Source organism: Hippocampus zosterae, chromosome 10 (assembly GCF_025434085.1).
Source record: "Hippocampus zosterae strain Florida chromosome 10, ASM2543408v3, whole genome shotgun sequence".
NCBI classification, from domain to species: Eukaryota; Metazoa; Chordata; class Actinopteri; order Syngnathiformes; family Syngnathidae; genus Hippocampus; species Hippocampus zosterae.
In genome coordinates this window covers 23140755-23162504 of record NC_067460.1, presented here as the reverse complement: position 1 = coordinate 23162504, position 21750 = coordinate 23140755, and the positions used below count along the sequence as shown (strand labels likewise).

The 21750-nt window shown below is 45.7% G+C and overlaps 1 protein-coding gene and 1 long non-coding RNA gene across 7 annotated transcripts in view; one reads left to right on the top strand and one right to left on the bottom strand.

Annotated features, from left to right (window-relative positions):
* LOC127609025 (uncharacterized) overlaps positions 1–21750 on the bottom strand; it is a 262601-nt gene that overhangs the window by 74313 nt on the left and 166538 nt on the right. The window lies entirely within an intron of this gene.
* The window catches only part of fndc3a (fibronectin type III domain containing 3A), a 44695-nt gene that overhangs the window by 3686 nt on the left and 19259 nt on the right, over positions 1–21750 (top strand). For 3 of the 6 annotated variants that reach the window (XM_052078361.1, XM_052078362.1, XM_052078360.1), the window contains exons 3-4: positions 801–944; positions 13685–13760. In XM_052078361.1, coding sequence (XP_051934321.1) covers positions 834–944; positions 13685–13760 — 187 coding nt within the window. In that variant the 5' untranslated portion in view covers positions 801–833. Of the gene's footprint in view, positions 1–800; positions 945–10776; positions 10964–11234; positions 11350–13684; positions 13761–21750 lie in introns of those variants that run through there. The other 3 variants (XM_052078365.1, XM_052078364.1, XM_052078363.1) reach the window with 3 other exon arrangements.

Below are 21750 nucleotides of genomic sequence, written 5' to 3'. Positions count from 1 at the left end.
CAACTCTGATAAAGTAGCAATGCGCCATGCAGTACCGCAACATGGCGTGGCAGTGGGTGGCCGGATCTGGCTCGGTACCCAGAAATGTAATTTTGCAGCGTTGCGGCGCTGTTTACCTGTATTTCAAATCTCGAATCGCAGCGCAGTCAAAGCATGTCAAAGTGTTGGATTCGGAGAAGGTATTAGGTGTTGTATTAATTTTTGGACTGTTGCGTAATGTGAAAGAGTCATCGGGCCAGCTGATTGGAGGCTTCGGGGGGCCAAAGAGGCGCTCTGCAGGCAGGCCTTCCGCCCACCCCTCGCATTTCAGTTCATTGACCGTCTCATTGTAAACGCAGCCGTGTTTCAGCTTAAGACTGGGAGGGGTTAAAGCGAACAGATAAGCCAGATCACTGTGAGCTTTAGGAGCGCAGGCATACCGCACCGTAATTAGGTTCAAGGACATACGATTCATCTCTCTCGCGGGCATTTTTTGGAAAAGTTTCACATCTTCTGTCCTCCACTGAAAGCCTGCTCATTGTTTTTTTTTTTCCAGAATAAATCCTATTACCCATAATTCAAGTGCCTTACCTGAGTGGTCTCGATCTGGTGTGCAATCGCTCTCATTTGAGCAATGTGTGCATTTCCTTCAGTACTTTACAAACAGCCACTCTGGAAGCAAAACAGTCAATGATGCATGCGGTATCTACAGTTTTTATAGACGCGGTACTCTTTTCGGACCGCTGCATCATGCAACCTAACAAGTGACATGTCTCTGGCATTAAATTCGCCCAAAGTAAACACTGCGCCTTTTATTGCAGGAGACCCTCTCTAGTGGTGTGAATGAGGGAAACATGGCAGACCACACCCCGCCTCTGGAGTCCGGCCAGCTTCTCAGCCCTGAACTCCCAATCCTGGCATCACCTCCGCCTCCAGCCATGGTCAACGGGGAGGGCCCCCAGCAGGTACGCTCACGCCCATTTCACATTGTCGCTGAGGGTCGCCCATTTTGCCCCCTTTCTTTCAAATCCCTTTGAATACCAGTTGATCTCATATGCGAGTAGGCGTCTCCCTGGGGGTACAGTGCAGTGAAAAAGTATTTAAAATCCACACCTACTTGTCCCCGTGTGAAAAAGTAATTGCCCCCTGAACCTAATAATGGGTTGTGCCACCCTTGGCGGCAATAACTGAAATCAAGCGTTTGCAATAATTGGTAATGAGTCTTTCACATCGCTGTGAAGGAATTTCGGCCCACTCTTGTTCGCAGAATTGCTTCAACTCCGCCATATTGGAGGGTTTCATTTTCCATAAGATAATTACCAAAGCATTCGATAGCTGCTACTCAACTTTCTGCAATAAGTCAGTTTTCACACTAAGTCGTCATGTTCCCTCATTTTTTTTTTATTTATCCCAAGTGTCCGTCAACGTTGTGGGATGTCGGCATGGAAGAAGCCAGTTTGAGGCACTGCACTTATTTATAGAAGTGTCTGACGTCTTCTGCAATTTGAGGAAAGATGTCAATTTGCAGAATGTTCCACGCACAAAGTGTTTTATTCTAAATTGGGTCTGCAGAGTGGGTCGTAATGGGGTATATTAGGTTGGAAAATCTTCAGATTAGACGAACCTTCGTCACGTCTTCGTCAGTCTGATATTGAAGAAGTGTCATCATAGCATATGCAGTACTCACTAATCAAATGAGAGCTGCTCATTTTGTCATCTTGTGAAACCTGACGCGCCCAATTGTTTCAGATGCTAAAAACATGCAGATTACTCAGAGTCACTCCTGAAACACCTCAAACGGATTTGATGACGAATTTCTCGAGAAGCAGATGTGCGTCTGATAATGAGCACAGCTCCCTGAGTGGGTATCGTATAATGTAGCTTTTTTTGGGGGGGCGGGGGGGGGGGTGTTTTAAGTGCCAATTTAAGTGAGACTGAGTGGCCGTGATGTGAGGGGCAGTCGTTATTGGCTGCTTTGATTTCTGCAACTTTCCAAATAGCGCGCGGTTCGCATACCCTACTGCTTTTTCCATCGTCACTTCCATCTTGTGCAATTTGTTCAGATAAGGCTCACTAATATTAGCCACGGTCCATGTGGCTTTCCAGCCGTCCTGTCATTTTCCACAGCGGAAAAAAAAAAAAAAAAAAAGTCATGCCGCGCCACGAGGGTGATCTCACGGAATTCGGCTGCCTTGTTGACGGAGAAAAATAAGAGGTCGCCCGATTGCCTGCACACGTCACGCATCCGTGTGCTTAACGTTTTTATGCCAGCCAGAGGAATAAAAACACGGTTTTACCTTCCCGCTTGACGTCATCGCCGCACCTCCTGTTCGGGCCAATTTGAGCCGCTGCGTGTGCATGACTGCTGAAGGGCACTGAAATGTGTTCTCATGTGGCGTAATAGCACGTATCTGATAACATGACTGTGTTTGTCTTAACGTACAGTCACCTCCCTTAGATGCGTCAATATTTAAATCAATGATTGACAATGTGACAAACAAAACACCTTGACATATTTCTGGAAATAGTGGCCAGGGAGAATTAGTTCAATCCATAGCACTTATTTGGAATTATATCAAAGAAATGGCATTGGGATCGTGACGGAGCCCTGCGGAACCCACGCCGAATTGCCTTCTGATGGCAATAAAAAAAATTATATGCAGACATTGTCATTCTGTCAGATGAGCTGCACATATCTGATGTGATCAATTCCGATCTGGAATTTACAGTAGACATGTCACGACATTTTATCGCAGCAGCCGTTTATTTCAAATTGACAGTGCAGAAAGTGCCCAAATGTAAGTTATGATTCATTTAATGGTTTGGTCTGTCACGGCGTTGATCATTGTAAAAGCAGATGTTTGCAAATGTCTTATTTTGATTCAGCTCGGTCTCATTTCATGAAGGGCTATAGAAACCTGAACACGTTGACTGTTGAGAGGCTGGATTTTGATCGATTAAGTGATTCATCCATGCACTTCGAGCTGTCGCAGTTACATAAGGGAACGTCACACTGAAATTGAGACGGTTTACGTTCCGCTGTTTTCTTAGCAAAACAGTCAAGATGTTGTGATTCACACTTGGTGCCCATTTTTGTCCTGTTGACATTCAAGGCGGCATCTGTTTCAGGGATTAATGGGAGTGGGGCATTACTATTGGAGGAAGTCCGGTAATTCCTAATCCAGTCGATTTATCGTAACCGTCACATTTTGTGTTTTAGGAGCTTTCTGCCAAAGGTCTGAGGTGTGTACATATCACGGCGACTGGACTCAATGGGGTAGTTTGGGCCTGACAAAGCAGGGCAGGGCTGCAGTGACGCTGAAAATCTGTGACGGCTTCACAAAACCGACCCCTCCGCCGCCCCCACCCCCAACCCTCGCTGACCTTTTACTTTGACAAGCTGCAAGGACACTTCCTCCTCCGTTCTCCCGCATCCAGTCTGGGCTGCCGCGTATTTGCGCTTAACTGGAGCGGTGATTGTGAGTCAGGGAAGAAGCCACTGTCATGGGGTCATTACCTGGGATGATTAGAGATCACTTTGTTTACAGCGTGATTCACCGCTTCCGTCCATTAACTGTACCCCCGCCCCCTGGAAGGTCTTCCTGCGGTTGCTCGTGAAAGTGGCAACAGATGAATCTCTGTAAATTTTTAAACCTAGCTAATGGCTAGTGGACTCGGTTGCTTTGATTTAGTTGATGGTGTGTAGTTGACTGTATTTTTCAACCTTTGTGCCAACGGCTTCTCATTCGACCCAAGGTTTGAAATAAATGGATTCTCTGCACAATTTCCATGTCAAAATTACCGTTTGGCTCCTTGAAACAGATTGAAAAGCCAAGAGAATCGGAAGGTTTTTTTTTGTTTTTTGTTTTATTGACAGTCGAACTGCAGAGACGTTTCCAAAAAGCTTTGCTTTTGCGTATGTCACATATTCGCGGGAAATAGGAGGCAAAAGCTATTTTAATAAATTTACTTTTGTCAGCCCAAGTGGCTCAATTTCAACCCCGATTTTTTTTTTTTTTGGGGGGGGGTGGCCTCAGTCCGAACGGACAGGTCGCATGCATCCAACTCATCTCTATTTCATCCCTGCACTTTGAATATTTTATTCTTGAACACTATTCTTCTTGTCAAGTCGAAAATGACCTTGTAAATATCGGTGAAATTAAATTCAATTTAAAATATAACTTTGTCAATGAAAGTAAAGTAAAATAAGGATATATCAAAATCATGCCAATTGAAAAGTAAAAAATAAAAATAACTCCCAGCTTTTGCTGCTGTGTGTGAGTTGGCCTCTTCGGGGCAGTGTGGTGCTGTGCATGAAAGGAGTACACGCTTAGAATGAGAAGAAGAAAATCTCGATAGAGCTCGATAAATAGAACTCATTTTTTTCATAGAATAGGCAGTAGGTGAGCCTTTAGATGTTATGCGTTCCCTGCAGTGTTTGTGTTGTGAATATTTGTTATTTGAACGAATATCCGTCCCGGAATTTTATGCCAATTACCCATTAGCGTATCAGTGGGGTTTGGCATTGACTTTAGCATTAGCATTGGCGATGTGTTTCAAATGAAGAATGTACTTATTTATTTTGCGATTAAACATCTTAAAGCACACTGAGGAGAGGACAGACTCGCATCTACGTCACACATTCTTACTGCTCAAGCAACGGTTCCCTTTTGATGAATTGCCCAACCCTGGGTGTGAGTCAGGCTAGCATAATTGATCACATTTTAATTGTGACCATGGTTTTTCGCTGCCATGATTAAAGTGACCCGATTGTTGCGGTTAGTTGCACTTCAATTGCAGTCTGGGCGACATAATCAAGCCTTTGTGCAACCACCGGGAGATCAAATGCACGGTGAAAGCTTCCTTTAGATGCTTAAGTAACCATCAAGCACACCCTGCAGTGGGAACCTTAAAGTCAGTCGGTGGCCTGATGAGCCCAAGTCTAGAGAGGAAAGCAAAAATTTGAGATTCAGGTGCCTCGAAAGGGGTCACCGTCCACAGACTGGACTTTGTAAAGACACTCTCTCATGGTCTATTTAGTATTTATTCTTTCCGAATTTACCCCCCTGGCATCTTATTTACTCAATGTTTATGGAATAAAAATATAGATGTTTTAATAATTATGATTACAGAAGTGCTCCAAATAATTGGTTCTCTTGTTGGCCGTCATCGTGCGGCATTAGTGTGTATGAGAGTGGCGAGGGTGAGTCGGTGCGCATGTGGGAGAGCCCCCTATTTGGCACCTATTTTGTGGAGGTGGCCAGCGTGTGACTCAGCAGTGTTTTTTGGACATTCCCTTTTCTTGGCCAGAGAGAAAGAGCCGGGACATTTTTCTCTATCACATTTTGGATCTAGTTTCAGGAAAGCCCAGAGACACCAATGTCCAAACAAAGCAAAATCAATGTTTTCTTTTGTTTGTGTGCAAGGAAGCTTTATTTCTGTAGCACATTTCATACAAGGGGCGGCCCGGTAGTCCAGTGGTTAGCACGTCGGCTTCACAGTGCAGAGGTACCGGGTTCGATTCCAGCTCCGGCCTCCCTGTGTGGAGTTTGCATGTTCTCCCCGGGCCTGCGTGGTTTTTCTCCGGGTGCTCCGGTATCCTCCCACATTCCAAAAATATGCATGGCAGGCTGATTGAACACTCTAAATTGTCCCTAGGTGTGAGTGTGAGCGTGGATGGTTGTTCGTTTCTGTGTGCCCTGCGATTGGCTGGCAACCGATTCAGGGTGTCCCCCGCCTACTGCCCGGAGACGGCTGGGATGGGCTCCAGCACCCCCCGCGACCCTGGTGAGGATCAAGCGGTATGGAAGATGAATGAATTTCATACAAGGGGCAACTTGTATGGCAGCGTCCGTAAAAGAATGTACAAACGGAGTGTAATGACATTCAAAAGCAAAGTAGATAAAATTGCTCAATGAACGTAAATTGACAACATTTAAACACATTAGCGCAAGACCTTCTGCGTGCACCATAGCAGCTAGCTACCATGTTTGCTTTCAACTCTCGGCTCCATGAATTGGTACGTGCTCTTTTTCACCATACAATTTTTTTCTCCGGAAATCTTTTAATATTCCATGTAAATTTAAAGTTTTATTTTTTTGTTAAATCCAGCTTCTTTCATATTAGGCAGCTAGCTAAAGTCAAGCCTCGCCTTTGTCGCACCCCGGCTGGGTGACTGTAACGCACTTTAGATTGCAATTAGCCACTCCTCCATTAAACGTCTCCAGTTGGTCCATAATACTGCTGCTCATCTCTTGACTGGTACGCTTAAGTGGAAGCACATAACTTCTCCTCTGGCATCCCTTCACTGGCTCCTTATACATTCTTTTTAAGATTCTATTACTGGTTTTCAAATCTTTAAATGGCCTCGCCCCACCTTACCTGTCTGAGCTCCTATGCACCTGCCTCAGATCTGCGGTCCAGACACTCTTAGAGGTACCCATAACCAAGCGGAGGCTTCGAGAGGATGGAACCTTTTCCGTTGTGCCTCTCTTTGGAATGACCTCCAGCTGAAAGTGAGGCAAACCCCCCCTCACTGCCAATTTTTTTTTCCTCTGTCTCTCAGAGGGAGAGATTTAATTATTCAAATTTGACCCGCTGATAAACGGCACATTTCTTATTTCTGTGTAAAAATCAAGGACGTGGAGTTTCACTTAACTGCCATGCATGAGTGAAAACATTGACAGAAAATCTAAAAAATAAATGGCAGAAGGATGCAAAAAGGTGACTTGATGAAAAGTGTACCGCAAATGGGCAACACTGGACTTTGAGCCCAGTGCTAATAGCATGCTCATTTTGTCTAACGATGCATTAAACCGATGACTCGTCCCCGCGCCACGCAAACTGACACAGTTTGACGTCCTTCATGCTCACTGATGGGAGCATCTCATCGGTGGTTTGTTGCTAAAAATATCTTTAATCTCGGGTTTTATAACACATCTCGGAAAGATTCTTCCTTTCCAATGATGTTATTCAATCATCTGTTTCCCAGGGATGATGAAATGGGTTTGAATCATCAATCCCCGCACACGCAAGACCGTGGCCGGTTTGTCCCGAAACTGGCAGGCTCCTTTATTTATTTATTTTCCCCCTACGAACACCCCCTGCCTCCCCCCCCCCCGTGGCATTTGGCTGGCTTCCTGTCCTCCAGCTGCCGTTGTCGCACCGGCGCACAGTAAACAATTAAAGAGGAACAAATGGTGAGAAACCTGAACTCTGAGTCAGAGGCGGCAGCGACACGTCAGCGCCCAGAGCCATGAAATTATGCAGCGGTGGTTGTAAATCGAATGTGTGTCACTCTCGGCGACCTGCGGTAAGCGTGTAGCAGGGGATAGATAGGGTGGCAGGGGTGGGAGGTAATGAAATACAAATACTTCATGACCGTAATCAAGTCAATTTTTTCTGCGATGTGTGTTGAACTTGAGTAGTATTTTTGAAATAGTTTTTGCTTCTCCAGTTGAACACAGATATCTGGACATTTACTCCCTACTAAATGGACTTAATGCTTTTTCCCCCAACCTCTGCGGATCATAACATGATGTAAAAATAAAAAAGGGGGGGGGGGGGACTGGGACAGCACTGAGCGACATGGAGGAACACGAACCAGGTAGCAACAGTGCCAATAGCGAGACTGTTCCGGAGGACCAAGATATTTGCCACCCGTGGCCTTATTTAAGAGAATCGCCACATGTTGTCACCTTCAAGAATGACTGGCTGCAAATGCTTTGTGTCTCTCGCCAACCTAAAAATCACCAGCATCTGGCATACAAAACTAATCAGAGAAAGGATATGCAGGTACGGTGATATTTTTTTTTTTCTCCATCAGTTATCTGGAGCTAATTTTGCATTTATTATTTTTGTATCTGTTTGCAAGCTTAGCAAAGCTATGGGAACGCGTTGCTTTGACGACCTCAAAGTTCTAAAAATGGCTATTCGGTTAATTCACAGTAAAAGCATGTTTGTTACTTTTGTACTTAAATTACATTTCAGAGTCTGTCGTTTTTACTTTAGCTGTGGTGTCCCCCTGATAGGGAAAGCCAAAAGTCAATTCTGTTTTTGCTTCCTTCTACCTCCCGCCTACAGTTGGCTCTATTTATTCATTTAAAATAAAATAGCAAGGCGGCCCGGTAGTCCAGTGGTTAGCACGTCGGCTTCACAGTGCAGAGGTACCGGGTTCGATTCCAGCTCCGGCCTCCCTGTGTGGAGTTTGCATGTTCTCCCCGGGCCTGCGTGGGTTTTCTCCGGGTGCTCCGGTTTCCTCCCACATTCCAAAAACATGCGTGGCAGGCTGATTGAACACTCCAAATTGTCCCTAGGTGTGGGTGTGAGCGTGGATGGTTGTTCGTCTCTGTGTGCCCTGTGATTGGCTGGCAACCGATTCAGGGTGTCCCCCGCCTACTGCCCGGAGACAGCTGGGATAGGCTCCAGCACCCCCCGCGACCCTAGTGAGGATCAAGCGGCTCGGAAGATGAATGAATGAATGAATAAAATAGCATCGATGCTCGAATGGTTCGGAAAAGTCACTAAATACACTGCTGGTATCTCAAAGTTGGCAAGACTGGAGACAAGCTGTTGCTCCGCCGACACTTGTACCCATCAAAATAAAAGCAGTGCGTGCATCAAGTTTTACTTTGACGCCTGTATTGCTCGGGAAATGGCAATATGGTTGAGTTGTTTTACTTCAGTTAGTTTAGTTTTATTTTAAAAAAGGTTTCTTTTGTGAACGATTATTTTATTTTTTTCCATTTGCTCGTCAGGGTTCGTAAAGGTTGCAAAGATGTTGGCAGACAGTTTTTACTTGTTCCAGTTTTTATTGTGGCCAAGAAATGTTGAACCCAAAATTTGCTGCGTTCACCGAGCCAGCGCCATGGAATTCATTGAAGGTTCGACTGTTGGAGCTTGCGCACTGCCTTGTTCCCACGAGTCATCGTTCATCTGCTTTCATGCACACTTTGCTCGCCGCTCGCCTAAGTTAATTATAACGGCCCGAAAATGAGAGCAGGAAGCTAACGCTGATCAGTGTGCAGCCATTTGTGTGAGGATTGAAGTAACCCTGCCGTTTCGGTTTCTCTCTTTAGCTCTACCTCGGCCAAATTCAGACGACTGTGCTCACTTCTTCAGTGGCTCCGTAATTGTTGTGCAGACACACTGATGAAAAGTTTAAAACTTTGTACTTCAAGTCTTTAATCAGAAAAGATGGGGTGGGGACACTAGCTGATCCACCTTGGCCCCCTTTGACTTGTGGTGGCAGAACGGGTTGGAAACCAAACAGCTGGAACACTCTCCTAATTTGACTTGTGTTCAAGTGTAACCGCATATTAATGCCCCACTGCTACCAAAATTAATTAGGCTGACTTTTCTCCGCTTAGAGTCATCTGACGCCATAAGCTCATTGTGCTTGGATGCTCCTCATTGCACCCGGGCGGCTATTTTTGTTTAATTCCTTTAAATCCGGCTTTGATCACTTCAAGCGGAGTGAAATAAACAGCGGGACTCCCATTTAAATTCATGCGAATGAGCCGCTGGTGGGTGCCAGCAGTATCGCCGTGCTTGTGTGTGTGCACGCGCTTGGGCTTGGCACGGGCTACTCCTGGCTGTGGCTTTAAGGTACGATGCGTTGAGGATGAATGAGGGAGGGTGTTGTAGCAGGAGCTGGCTTGAATGCGACGCTCCACATGTGCCGTGACCTCAACATTCAAAGTTGATCAATCCGTTCCGTGCATGTGGTTGACACCCAAGTCCTCCCAATTCTGAAGCGATGACCAAACCCAAGTCCTAACCTTCACATTTCAAATAAGTCCCAAGTTACTGTGGCAAAAAATGTAAGACTCGAGTCTTCACTAAATCTTGAACGAGTCATTTGTTGGGTTAGGCAAGTCATGACTCGTGTCTTACTGTGTGTGTGTGTGTGTGTGTGTGTGTGTGTGTGTGTGTGTTTTGGCTAATTGCTATGAATGTATTTACATTAATTTCATATTTAGTAGAAATTTAATTCACTGTAGTTAGGTTATGAATAATACATGGAAAAAGATATTATGCAATTTAAAATACTTTATTATATTGTTTTCTTTAATCAATACTTACTGTCATATTAAAACAAGTATAATTGTTTTCACAATCAACTTTTTGTTGTTGTTGTTGTTTTTCCAAATTGCTCCCAAATTGTCAAACTAAAAAAAAAACTAATGAGCTTGAAGTCACATCAGAAGCTGATCATTTTAGCTGATCTTTTTTTTTTTTTTTAACTGTTTATGGAAATGATTTGTATTGCATTCCACAAAAAATAATTAACTTGGGGGTGTGGAGAGTGAGGCGCGCAGAGGTGGAGAGGAAGAGAGCCAGTCTGTTGAAGTCAGCCTCAGAAGCTACCGCGTCTCCTTCACCTTGTTGCCGGCGCCGTTGTGGATTAAAGGGGAAAAAAAAAAGACGGAGAGAGAAGGTAGCTGAACAAAGGACTCTCCTTGGTTTGTCAACTCAGCCAACGGAGCACTATTGAAATGAAGCCCATTAGCGGGCACAGTTGGTGGCAAGTGCGTTGGCACGCTAGCGGAGACGAGACATCTTTAACAGAGTTAATCCAGCCTCCTTTCCTCCTTCCCTAGATACGCTGATAAGGTTTCCCAGCCATTATTAGAGCATCCGCCGCGGACGAGTGCTTATTTTGTTCAAGTGCGGTGGGTCGGGGGGTGGGGGGGGTGCTGTGGATGTGGACGACAGAGAGGCAGGAGAGAGACTGAAGGGGCTTAGTGACTGTGAGATTTACGCCACTCCTACCGTGAAAGCCAAACCCTTCCTTCACTCTGAAACCACCGCTCACCTCCTCCTGGATATTATGCATGGAGGGAGTTGGTAGAAGTGTTGCCAGCTTCGGCCCCCGCCAGGGGACCCCGGCGGATTTCTCACCCCCAACCCTCCCCCGTTATCTCCCCTCTTGACTGCGCCAAAAAAACAACGCCTGGATGAGGAAAAAGCGATGCGGCCGACTGTAAGTAACTGCTTTCTTTTTGTGGGGGGGGGTGTCACCGTAGATTTCCTCAGGCCGACGCCACCTGACTGGGGCGCGCCTGCCCACTTTTGACTCAATTAGACCTCCCTTCATCGCTCGCCTACCTCCCCCTTAAGCCCCCCCCCCCTCCTCCTTGCTGACGTGTGGGTGTGTATGAACCTACCAGACGGTCTGTGTATGTGTGTGTGTGTGGGGTGGGGGGGGGGGCAGTGAAAGGTCTCTTTCCCCGTCACTGCTGAGCACATGAACGGGAAGCAGCGTTGGCAATGGAGGTGCTGATGATTCACGAGCAGCACGAGAACCGCAGCCTGAGCCCCGTGCTGGGGGACTGTCGCTTCTACGATAGCGTCTTCCGCAAGAGTGAGGTAAACCAAAAAAAAAAGCTTTTCGCATTCGCTCGAGTGAGTTTCAAAGTGGAGAGAATGATGACCCGGGGAGAGAGTGTATGGACATTTTATGAGGGTTATTTTGAGTTTAAAAAGGATTTATTGCTCTGGTATTTGTCTGTGGCTGCATTTGTCTGTGCCAGGGGTGGCAGTGAATACCATTCAAAGCTTTGTAGTCGTTTGTCAACACCCCGTGATGTAGTGGTTTACTCGCCCGGCAGTGCCGAATGGCTGTCTGACAGTGTATGCCCTGTGATTGACTGGCGACCGATCCACAGAGAACTCAACTGGGATAGGCTTCAGCTCCCTTGTGACCCATAACATATTCAAAGTTCACAGATCTCTCACTATTTGACCTATTCAAATTTGTGTGTGGGAGGCAACCGATTCGCCACTATTTGTAGAAAATTTTGGGCATCTTGTACGATGACGAATTGACATCTCTCATGTGTCACTTTAAAACTTGGTATATTGGGGAAGAGTTTTTCCGGGATGATGAGTGAAAGTTCTGGAGTCTTGACCGCCAGCGTGTGTTTTTGACCCGCTGAAATGTAATAATCTAGAAGCCATTTTAAGGCTAAGGTTAGTTTTGAATAATATCAGTGCTTTTGGGGCCAGATACCAACTTTATAAACTTGATTATTCTAGTGATCATCCCATGGAAGAATCAAAGAAGTAAAAGTAAAAATAGGTTTTGCGTTATTAATCATCAAAATCGAAGGTGCGGGTATTGATGTTGTCCAATTGCGATCTTGCCACGCTATCCTATGGTCTGGTGAGTGACGTGGGAGTCGGCAAATGTAGAATGGGCTGTTGCAAGCTCACTTTCACAGCTTGCTGTTAACTCGTGATGCACAATAAGGAAAACTTTCAGATGATACTGATAACCGATCTTTGCCTGCTTTGTGCGACCGATACTCATAACTGATCATTTTGTTTTTGGCTCCCCCCCCCCCCCCCCCGATCCTGCTTCTTTGTCGTGGGTTCAGAGGATGATATCAAAAAAAGTGGTCAGTGACATTTCAGATGCTTTGCTACTTTCTCGTCTCTTCATCTTGTGAGGCGATGAGCAATCACAAACACTCAGATGCGTATTGTACCAATTGATAAAGTTGGTGGTGGGGACCCCCACAAGCTAACTGTTAGGTTAGCTTGCTGTGGTGCCATGTCTTCCTGGTGTGGGGATGACATGTTAAGACCACAGAAGGATTGATGAACTTAATTAAGTTCATCAAGCTACATTCTGGTGTTGGTTGGTTGTTTTTTGGGGGGTGGAGGGGGTCACCCTGAATGGCGGCTTTGATTGTGCCATCCGTGGCACAAAGACACCTTAGTGAGTCTTCATGAGGGGAATTTCATTAGCAAAGATTTTAGATCGAAAGCAGTTAAAGGACCAACCATGTGATGTGAGAGTTCCATCAATAAATCCTAAAAAAAAGATAAGATATCCTTTATTCGTCCCACAATGGGGAAATTTACAGCCTCCAGCAGCAAGAATGTATGTAGAAAGAAGAAAGCACGGCTGTCTTCTGGCTTGTTCAGTGTCAGGAAATGGACTGTTTGTTTACCTCTGCACTCTGTTAAATAACTCTCAGCATTTTATGAGAGCTAATTTGTTGAAGAGATGACTCACTTCAACTGTTTGGAACTCCCAAGTCCTCCATGTGGTACTTTGATTTGCCACTTTTCAATGTTTCGAGGGAATGTATTAGTTGCCTGTTAGCAGATGTGTAAGCGTACCTTGAGTTTGAGTGCCTTCCTTTAAGTGTTTTACATGGCATCAGTCGTCGTCTGGTTGATTTGTAAACTTTTTTTTTTCTCCCAAAAATTGGAGTTAGTTGAGCCACGGTTCGGGGGGTGGGGGGATATGCTTTCATGCTCTCACATGTGGGCAAGTAGAGCATCAGACGTTTCGTGAAGGGGACGAATACAAAATAACACTCGCAAGGTTGCTGCCATAGGCCGAAACTCTCCCCAAGAAGCTTGCTCGTACAACCGACTCGAGCTCCTGATGTTACTCACGCTAAGCTGCGGCCCTTCAGGTCGCACATGCAGCAGACAATTCCATACGTACTGTAATTACACTTTATAAAACCAGTTTTAAGCCATGGCGCAGCTGTGCCTTTTTTTTTTCTTCCTCCCAGCAGCATCTTGTGGACGGAGCTTCTACCTGCTCTAATAGAGTCGTGTTTACAAGTAAATTTCCATGTTTCTGGACGTCAAACAGGTCCTGCTTTGTGAGCAAGCGGCAAGGGCAAGCCGAGGTGTTTTTCTTTGCCGTTGAGCTGAATGCTTTTCTCTCTCCCCCCTTCAGGTAATCCTGGTGCAGGTAAACCCAGGTGAGGCCTTCACTATTCGACGAGAGGATGGTCAGTTTCAGTGTATCACAGGTAAGCGATGCGCTGTACAAGTGTGTATCCGTAAGGAGGATCTTTATTTTTTAAGTGATCCCTTTTCACACTGCGATCCTGATGACTGGAGAAATAAAAAAAAAAAAATATGTTGAGGACCTTAAATTTGAAATTTAAAAAAAATCTGTAAATTAATCGATGACCAAAAATAATATTAATTGGGTAATTGATTAATTGTTGCATCACTCCTCTCGATTACCTATATTAGTCGATTGAGTAAGTTTCCCATAACAAATGAGCAGTTTCACTGACACGATGTTCCACATCTCATTACTTTCTTCTTTTCAAGCCCTATTTTTGCTGTGCAATTTTATCCCAACACTGCAGGATTGAATCTGATGCTACCTGAGAAGGTGTAAAAAATTGCGGCATTGACTTGATTCATCCCTCCCTGTTTTTTTTTTATGAACAGCAGCAGGACCTTAAAATAAGGCAGAAAAACTGCAACTTTTGTGACCTCTACCGTCACACTGTTCTCTGAAAATGGAATCAACAAGGCAGACGCCAACTGAGTCTGTTTCATGCGCCCGGCAAAAACGCCCGGCATTCAGTTTTGACGGTGCATTGTTGATTTATTTTTGAATACATCAATGAGGTGTATTAATGCTACCTACACAGAATGTGGCTAGTCAACCAAACAGTTTTCCACCAGCGGAGGTAATAGCAGTATGAAAAGTGACCCGACACCTGTATGTAAGGCTATTAGGCCATACTGGGACAGAAGTGTGAAGGTTAACTCCCGACACACTTTTCCCTCCTATTGTGTAAAAAGCGATTTGCCGTGTCAAGATCCTGCCTTGCTCTGGGTTCTGTGTAAACGGCCAAAGTGGATGTTTATCTTCAGATATGACTTTTTTTTTTTTTTGTCGGGATCGCTATGTAATAGATGCATCAGCTGCAGCTTGCGTTTGATGACTTGGTTGGCACCCGCTTTGGGAACCTTCCGCTTCGGTGCGTCGTATGTCATTGTCGACCGACAATGCTATTTCTTCTCTTGTGCGTAGCCCTCGCCAATACCTTGTGACACAAATGAATAAAGATGAGACCAAAAGCTTGTACGACAGGCCCCCAGGCATGCCATGTTTGGATGTCAAAGGACTTGAGGCAGTGGTCTAAAATGATGCGGAGGAAGCAACAAAAAAAAAGAATACGAATAAAATCTGCGCTTCGCTTCTCTCCCTCCATGCCCGACCGACTGTGCCGGTGGTGCACTGGCCGCCCATTACGAGCTGCATAAAGCGTCCTAATAGGGGCTGAGCATACATAGTGTCTCTTTCAGAGTTGGGGGGGAGCGGGGGGGGGGGGGGGGGGTGTCGGAGGGGGGCAGCGGCTGAAGAGTGCCTACTGTAGATCAGTGTGGCTGCTACTAACTGGTCTGTCACAGGGTGCACTCATCTTTGTGACGCGAATAGAAGGATGACTCACCGCTTGCGTCGCAGGAAAGCAGAAGAAGTGTGTGCGCGTTTGTGCATGCGTGCATGGGCTTCTGTTTGCTCGGTTTGTTTTGGCGTGTCCTCGCCAGGGTTGCACGATACGCGGCTTCTATAGTTGATACCGCGCCATGAAGATGCAACCATATGAGTTGCGGTGTCAAGAAAATGACTTTCAGTCAGGAAACTGTTTTTGCTTCTGATACAAACGGAATCAAAAGATAACGTTTTAAAACGCACTGTCCTGAAATTATGTTGCCCCCCCATGTATTGAGATCATACATACAGACAAGGTAGGAAATGGTTGGATTTTTTTTTTCCTTTTAATTAACTTTTGGCTTTGGTGAGCTATTAAATGTTACGATTTACAAGAGGCTTGCTTGGTGCATATACTCAATCTACATCAAAATAATGAATGCAACACACTCAATTGACACCATAGGTAAGAGAGCACATTTTTTTTTGGGGGGGGGGGGGGGCTTTTCTTTTTAATTTAAAATGACTTACTTTAACCAGGATCCTTGCTGTGGCCAAAGGTGTAATCCAGGTCATTTTTTGCGCATGTTGGTGCTTTAGGCGGACCTTTGTTGCTGTGGACCAGCTGCACGGTTGCTAGCTAGGGCTAGCTGGGGAAACTCCAGCGCGAACTCCTTCCATTTATTACCCTGAGTGACAAGAGGAGTAAGACTCTGAGGCATAGTTGTACTGCCGCTACGGGTGAAGTTGACCGTAGTCCTCTGCATTTTATTTGGTGCTCATTAACCGGCGAAATATTCCCGCTGAAGTTGAGGATGAGGAGAGAGGAGCGTTGGCGAAGAGCGCCGATGCGTATTTGGAACCGTGAGTCGCCGCTTGGAATTGAAGCGGATTTCCATGGGACAGTTTAAGTGAACCAATCTCTTTTTTCGTCAATGGATGCTACAGCTTCTTGTTGACTTTGAAACTTAGCTTGTAGCCGACGTGTGGCTACATTTTGAGCATGACGTCTCTGATCCGCTGGTTAAAGGACACTTTGATTCTCTCCTCTTTCATCTCAAACTGCTTCAAACAACAAGGCGTGTGACGGAAAAGTGGTTAGGACTGCACGACTGTCCGTGTTTTATGTTATGTGTTGTGTTTATTATTTTACTTTACTGTTTTGTAAAGCGCTTTGTTACAGCTGCCGCTGTTGTGAAAGCGCTATAGAAATCAGCATGTATTGTATTGTATTGTATCGATGTCGTCAAGCTCGAAGGTAACCACTCCAAAACTGCCAATGCACACTCCCCTGCATACTTTGGTCCCGTAGACTGAGCTCGGCATTCCATTCAAGTCTGACCACAACAATATCCCAAGACTCAATCTGATCGGAGTGCAAAAATTATAGTTCATCAATCGCTTTCCCGCACCCATTCGAATCAGCACCAATTTGTGCGCAGTCCTCGTCATTACAGTATTTGGGTCCCTCTGAGCCACTTACTAATCAGTCTTTCACACCACCCGGATTGATGTTGAGTCAGGCTCATAGCTGCCAATTCATGGCTGCAGCCTCTTTTGGCACTGTCAAGCCTGATATAGAGGTGTGGCGTGCTATCCGATTGGGTCCGTGTCCTCATCCTACCCACTTTGTCAGACACTTATGTATGTATGCGTGTGCGCGTCCTGTTCACTCCGGTGCCAAAGCAGCGAGATACTTGGTATGGGTCCTGATGGCGCTGCAGATGCGCCGAGTCTGTTTTCCGTCGCAGAGATTTGAAGCGGTCCCCCCGTGGCTAAAAGAGAGCAGCCAGCCATACGCTGTTGAGTGTGTGATGCAAGTGTGCAGCCAGTCTGTCAGAAACATCCGCCGAGTCCGCCCAAGCCCTTTTAATCTGCATAATCGTTTTTTGTTTTCTTTAGTAGGCTCAACGGATTTTGACGACTAACGTATCCTTACTATTGCTCCTTTTCAAACGTCACGTTAATCCAACAAATTAAACCCAATGATTCCTTGATTTTTATGAGATGAAATTGTTCCGTGAGCAGGCATGGGACAAAATGTACTCGTATGAATAATCCATTTTGATTATTGAAATGAATTGTAAGGCCATAAATCTGTTCCAGCTTCCAACAAAAACAAACTTTTGTTTACATTGTTCATTCAGAAATGGAGCACTGTGTTGTTTAAAAGACGTTACAAAAGCTATGCCAATATATAAAACCGAGAGAGGCTAAATAGTTCAAAGAATGAATAGATAGATGGGTTTTGTAAAGCGTAGTTGCAGTATTTGTGTGAATGTGTGCTTTTTAAGGGGTGTGGCCGACAGAATGACATCAGGAACCCGAGTCTGGGCGGGGTTGTCGCCTTGGGCGTCTCCTTGCAAGTTTTTTGTGTGTGTGTCTGAAGCATGGTCATCGCTTAAATTGTGGCGCAAAAAAATTGAGCCAACAAAAGCTCATGAATTTAGACTCGTATGCTGGAGCGCTGCTTTGAAATCAAATTCAGTCCTGTGGCCCTCCCTGAGCATGCAATTTAAATGTGAAAAGTTTGTTTTTGTTTTTTTTACATACGAATCTCTTTTGCAGTTTAAAATCTGCATCCTGAAAAACACTCTGGTTGTGCAGGTATATTTTTCTACCTCTCCACTGGTTGCGTAACAGACATCACCCCCCACCCTCCACTCAGCCCGATTTCAATCGTCCCAGGCCTTGGCATATCTGACACCGCCATTCCGGGTGCCGTTTTGCATTTTTATGAGATGTACCAGCGTGTCAATTAACTCTCGTCTGGTTGAGTCAATGTAAGCAGCACAATTACTCCGAACTGCCATTTGTTTCATTGTTTTAGGCCTTCCTTCTGAGCAATTTTAAGTCCCAAACCCACATCACTCTCTCACCCCCCCCCCCTTTCCTCCCCCGCATTTAGTTTAGTAATTCAGAATCACATTTAATCCGCTGAATTCTGTACTGGTAGAATATTCGACTCTAAAGATGTTCAATACCTGCAGCCCAATTGCATGAAATGGCCTACGTTGTTAGGGTTGCACTCGTTTTCGGTTACGGCAGAGATGTAACGCCCGGCGCGTCTCCCTTCGCGCCTTGCGTCCTCCTCACCCGAGCTCGACACATTGCACACGGTTCAGGTAATTGGCCCTCGCAAACGTCACAATGGCCACATTAGTGCGTCATTTTTGTGCTCGCCACATCTCGCGCCTTCAATTTCAAGAAGGTGCTCACGTTCATTCACAGCTTAACTCGGTGAGCGGCTCCAAGGATGACTGAGCTTGTGACTCATTCTCCCACTGCTCCGGGGGAGGCAGAAACGGTGAAGAAACCCATCATGTTTAAACATCTAAGTTTAGTCTTCAAGGAGTGTCCACCTTTATTTTTGTGTGAGCTTGTAAACAGCAACAACACATGTGATGGGAGGGGGAACCTGGTCCCTATGGCAATGGCCTTCCTTCTCGTTGTGGTGCCGTCTGGCTTCGAGCGCTCCTGCTCTGTAATACGCACAAGCATGAAGGTTACTGTTAACGTCATCCACGCTGGCAAGACCGCAGGAGCCTCTGGAAAACATTGCAGACAAAGTCTGTGGTCCCAATTATCCACTCGTTCCCTACTCATGAGTTACGATTGTGTGTAGCGGACTCCATCGTTGGCGACGACGTATCGCATCTCTGTCAGCTGGTGGACCTCCCATGTTTTGTTTTTTTTCTTCAGTTAAATTTGTTATCTTAACCAGGGGTGTGGATTCGAACCAGGAAATCAGTTGTTTTGAGAGATGCGAGTGTCTTGAGTTGAAGACGAACCTTGGCTTGTTGTGTCCGCAATGAGGTCGATGAATAGGAACATTTAGGAACCTCGCACTTTGACTGTATTTGTAGGTGAGAGGGCCTCTCACATTATTTATTTTGTATATTTGAAAAATATACAGTATATATCTCAAAGTCCATGTTCTGCTTGGCAGGTTTCTTTTCTCAATCCGCTAATTATCTCTGCATTTGATCCGAAACCAACCCGCACTCTCCCGTCAATGATCATAGAATGGAGAAAAGTAGAAATGAACTCAATTCAATTTGGAAGTGCTTACTTCTAATTGGTACGGTTTTTGTTTTTCGTTTTTTTTCATTGAAAGTCTCATGCTTAATCTTTGCTTTAGCTAATACTTTGCAATTAATAACCACTATCAGTTCATTTGTCCGTGTTCTCCCTGCTTTTTTTTTTTAATGTGCGTACAAAGTCAATTTATTAACCGTGATTAATAAGCACCCTCGCTTGTGTCTTTATGGCGATATTAGGTGAAATCTCGACGCCTTTTTCGATGTTGCCCTCTTCAAGCGCAATAAATCATGCTCCCCCCCCCACCCCCAACCCTCCATGTAATTGAGTGATTTGAGTCAGCGCGATTTTCACGGAATATTTCAGTCTGCTAGATGCTGACTCCTTGATGAAAGGCTCTTGAGAATCCTGGTCAATGCCGCTTATGACTTCTATCAAGCCGGTGGGGATGAGAACAGAAGTGTTTTCGAAATGAGTTAAACTGTTCAAAATTCTCTCTGTACCCAGCTCACACTCGGAAGGTTGGGAGGGGGGAGAGCTTTAGGAGTCGCCTGAACCCGTCCGTCCGTCTCCCACAGGTCAAACGGCTACTCATCTCGGCTCGGTGTCAGTCTGCGCTTTTGTGGGGGCGGACGAATGAGTTTTATACTCTCCCCTTCGCTGGAAGCCTGGCACTCTCCAGCCACGTCAGCGCAGCCAATGTTCCAGTTGATTTAGGGGGGGGGGGGGGGGGAAACGATGGTGTGGCGGGGCGGGGGGGGGGGGGGGTCCTTTCTGTCTGATCTGTCAGAAGTCGTGCGTCAGACTGATGCAAAGCAAATACCTCCCACTTTCTCCTCCCGCCATGTTTGTTAGCTTAAACAAATGCGGCCCGTCATTAAGCCGCCATTCTGTGCTGACGGAAGAGCCATATAGAAAGCCGCTTGTCATAAACTGTACATCGTGTTTATCCAGCATCAGCTAATTTGAATGTTTTCATCAGTCCTCAGACAGGTGCTCAACAGAACGCCATCTATTGGTCAATATAAAAAACAACATTCATTTATTCATTCATCTTCCGAGCCGCTTGATCCTCACTAGGGTCGCGGGGGGTGCTGGAGCCTATCCCAGCCGTCTCCGGGCAGTAGGCGGGGGACACCCTGAATCGGTTGCCAGCCAATCGCAGGGCACACAGAAACGAACAACCATTCGCACTCACACTCACACCTCGGGACAATTTAGAGTGTTCAATCAGCCTGCCACGCATGTTTTTGGAATGTGGGAGGAAACCGGAGCACCCGGAGAAAACCCACGCAGGCCCGGGGAGAACATGCAAACTCCACACAGGGAGGCCGGAGCTGGAATCGAACCCGGTACCTCTGCACTGTGAAGCCGACGTGAACAACAACAACAACTAAATTGCTTATTCAACACGTACCCACATGACCTAATCAGGTGTGATGATGTTTAGCGTTCATGTTTTGAGAGGAGGGATTCCACATATCTTACACTGTAATGAAAAAAAAATCTATTTTGAAGTGATCTGTCAGCCATAATCGTCTGGTGTAATGGTAAGTCGTGGTTGTCGGTCCTACCGCCAGTCAGTGCCAACAGCTGATGCACGTGGTCGACAGTCGTCTGCCATACAATACAATACAATACAATACAATACAATACAATACAATACATGCTGATTTATATAGCGCTTTCACAACAGCGGCAGCTGTAACAAAGCGCTTAACAAAACAGTTAATAAAGTAAAATAATAAACACAACACATAACATAAAACACGGACAGTCGTGCAGTTCTAACCACTTTTCCGTCACACGCTTTGTTGTTTGAAGCAGATTGAGATGAAAGAGGAGAGAATCAAAGTGTCCTTTAACTAGTGGATCAGAGACGTCATGCTCAAAATGTGCACACGTCGGCTACAAGCTAAGTTTCAAAGTCAACACGAAGCTGTAGCATCCATTGACGAAAAAAGAGATTGGTTCACTTCTCCTCTCCCATGGAAATCCAATTTCAATTCCAAGCCATAGTCAAGCGTCATCGGTCATCGTCGACCTTTTGGTCCACCAGGTCATGGTCGACCGTATTAGTAATCAGTTGTCTGCCAAAGTCATTCGTCGTAGTCATGCCCTGCCCCGTCTTGCCCTCTGGTCTTAAGAGTCTTCGTTCGTAGCCATTCGTCGTCATCTGCCACAGTTCGTCCCAATCAACCATCGCAGTCGTCGCTCATATCCGTCATTGTCAACTGCCGTCGTTGACGCTCGGCTTTCATCAGCCTGCCAATTGTCAGGTGGTCTTGGTTGTCGCTTGTCTGCCAGAATAATTAGTGATAGATAGTCAATGGTCATGATCAGCCGCCTTGGTTGTCGCGTATGTCGTTGTCGGCCACCGTTTCTGTTGTTGTTGCTGTCGCCGGTGTACAATATTCAACAGCTATCCGCCGCAGTTTACCTTGAGGTAGTCGGCTGTTGTCACTTGTAGTTAACTATGTCAGTCATCTGCCATCGTCGCTCGCAGCAGTCCTCTGACATGA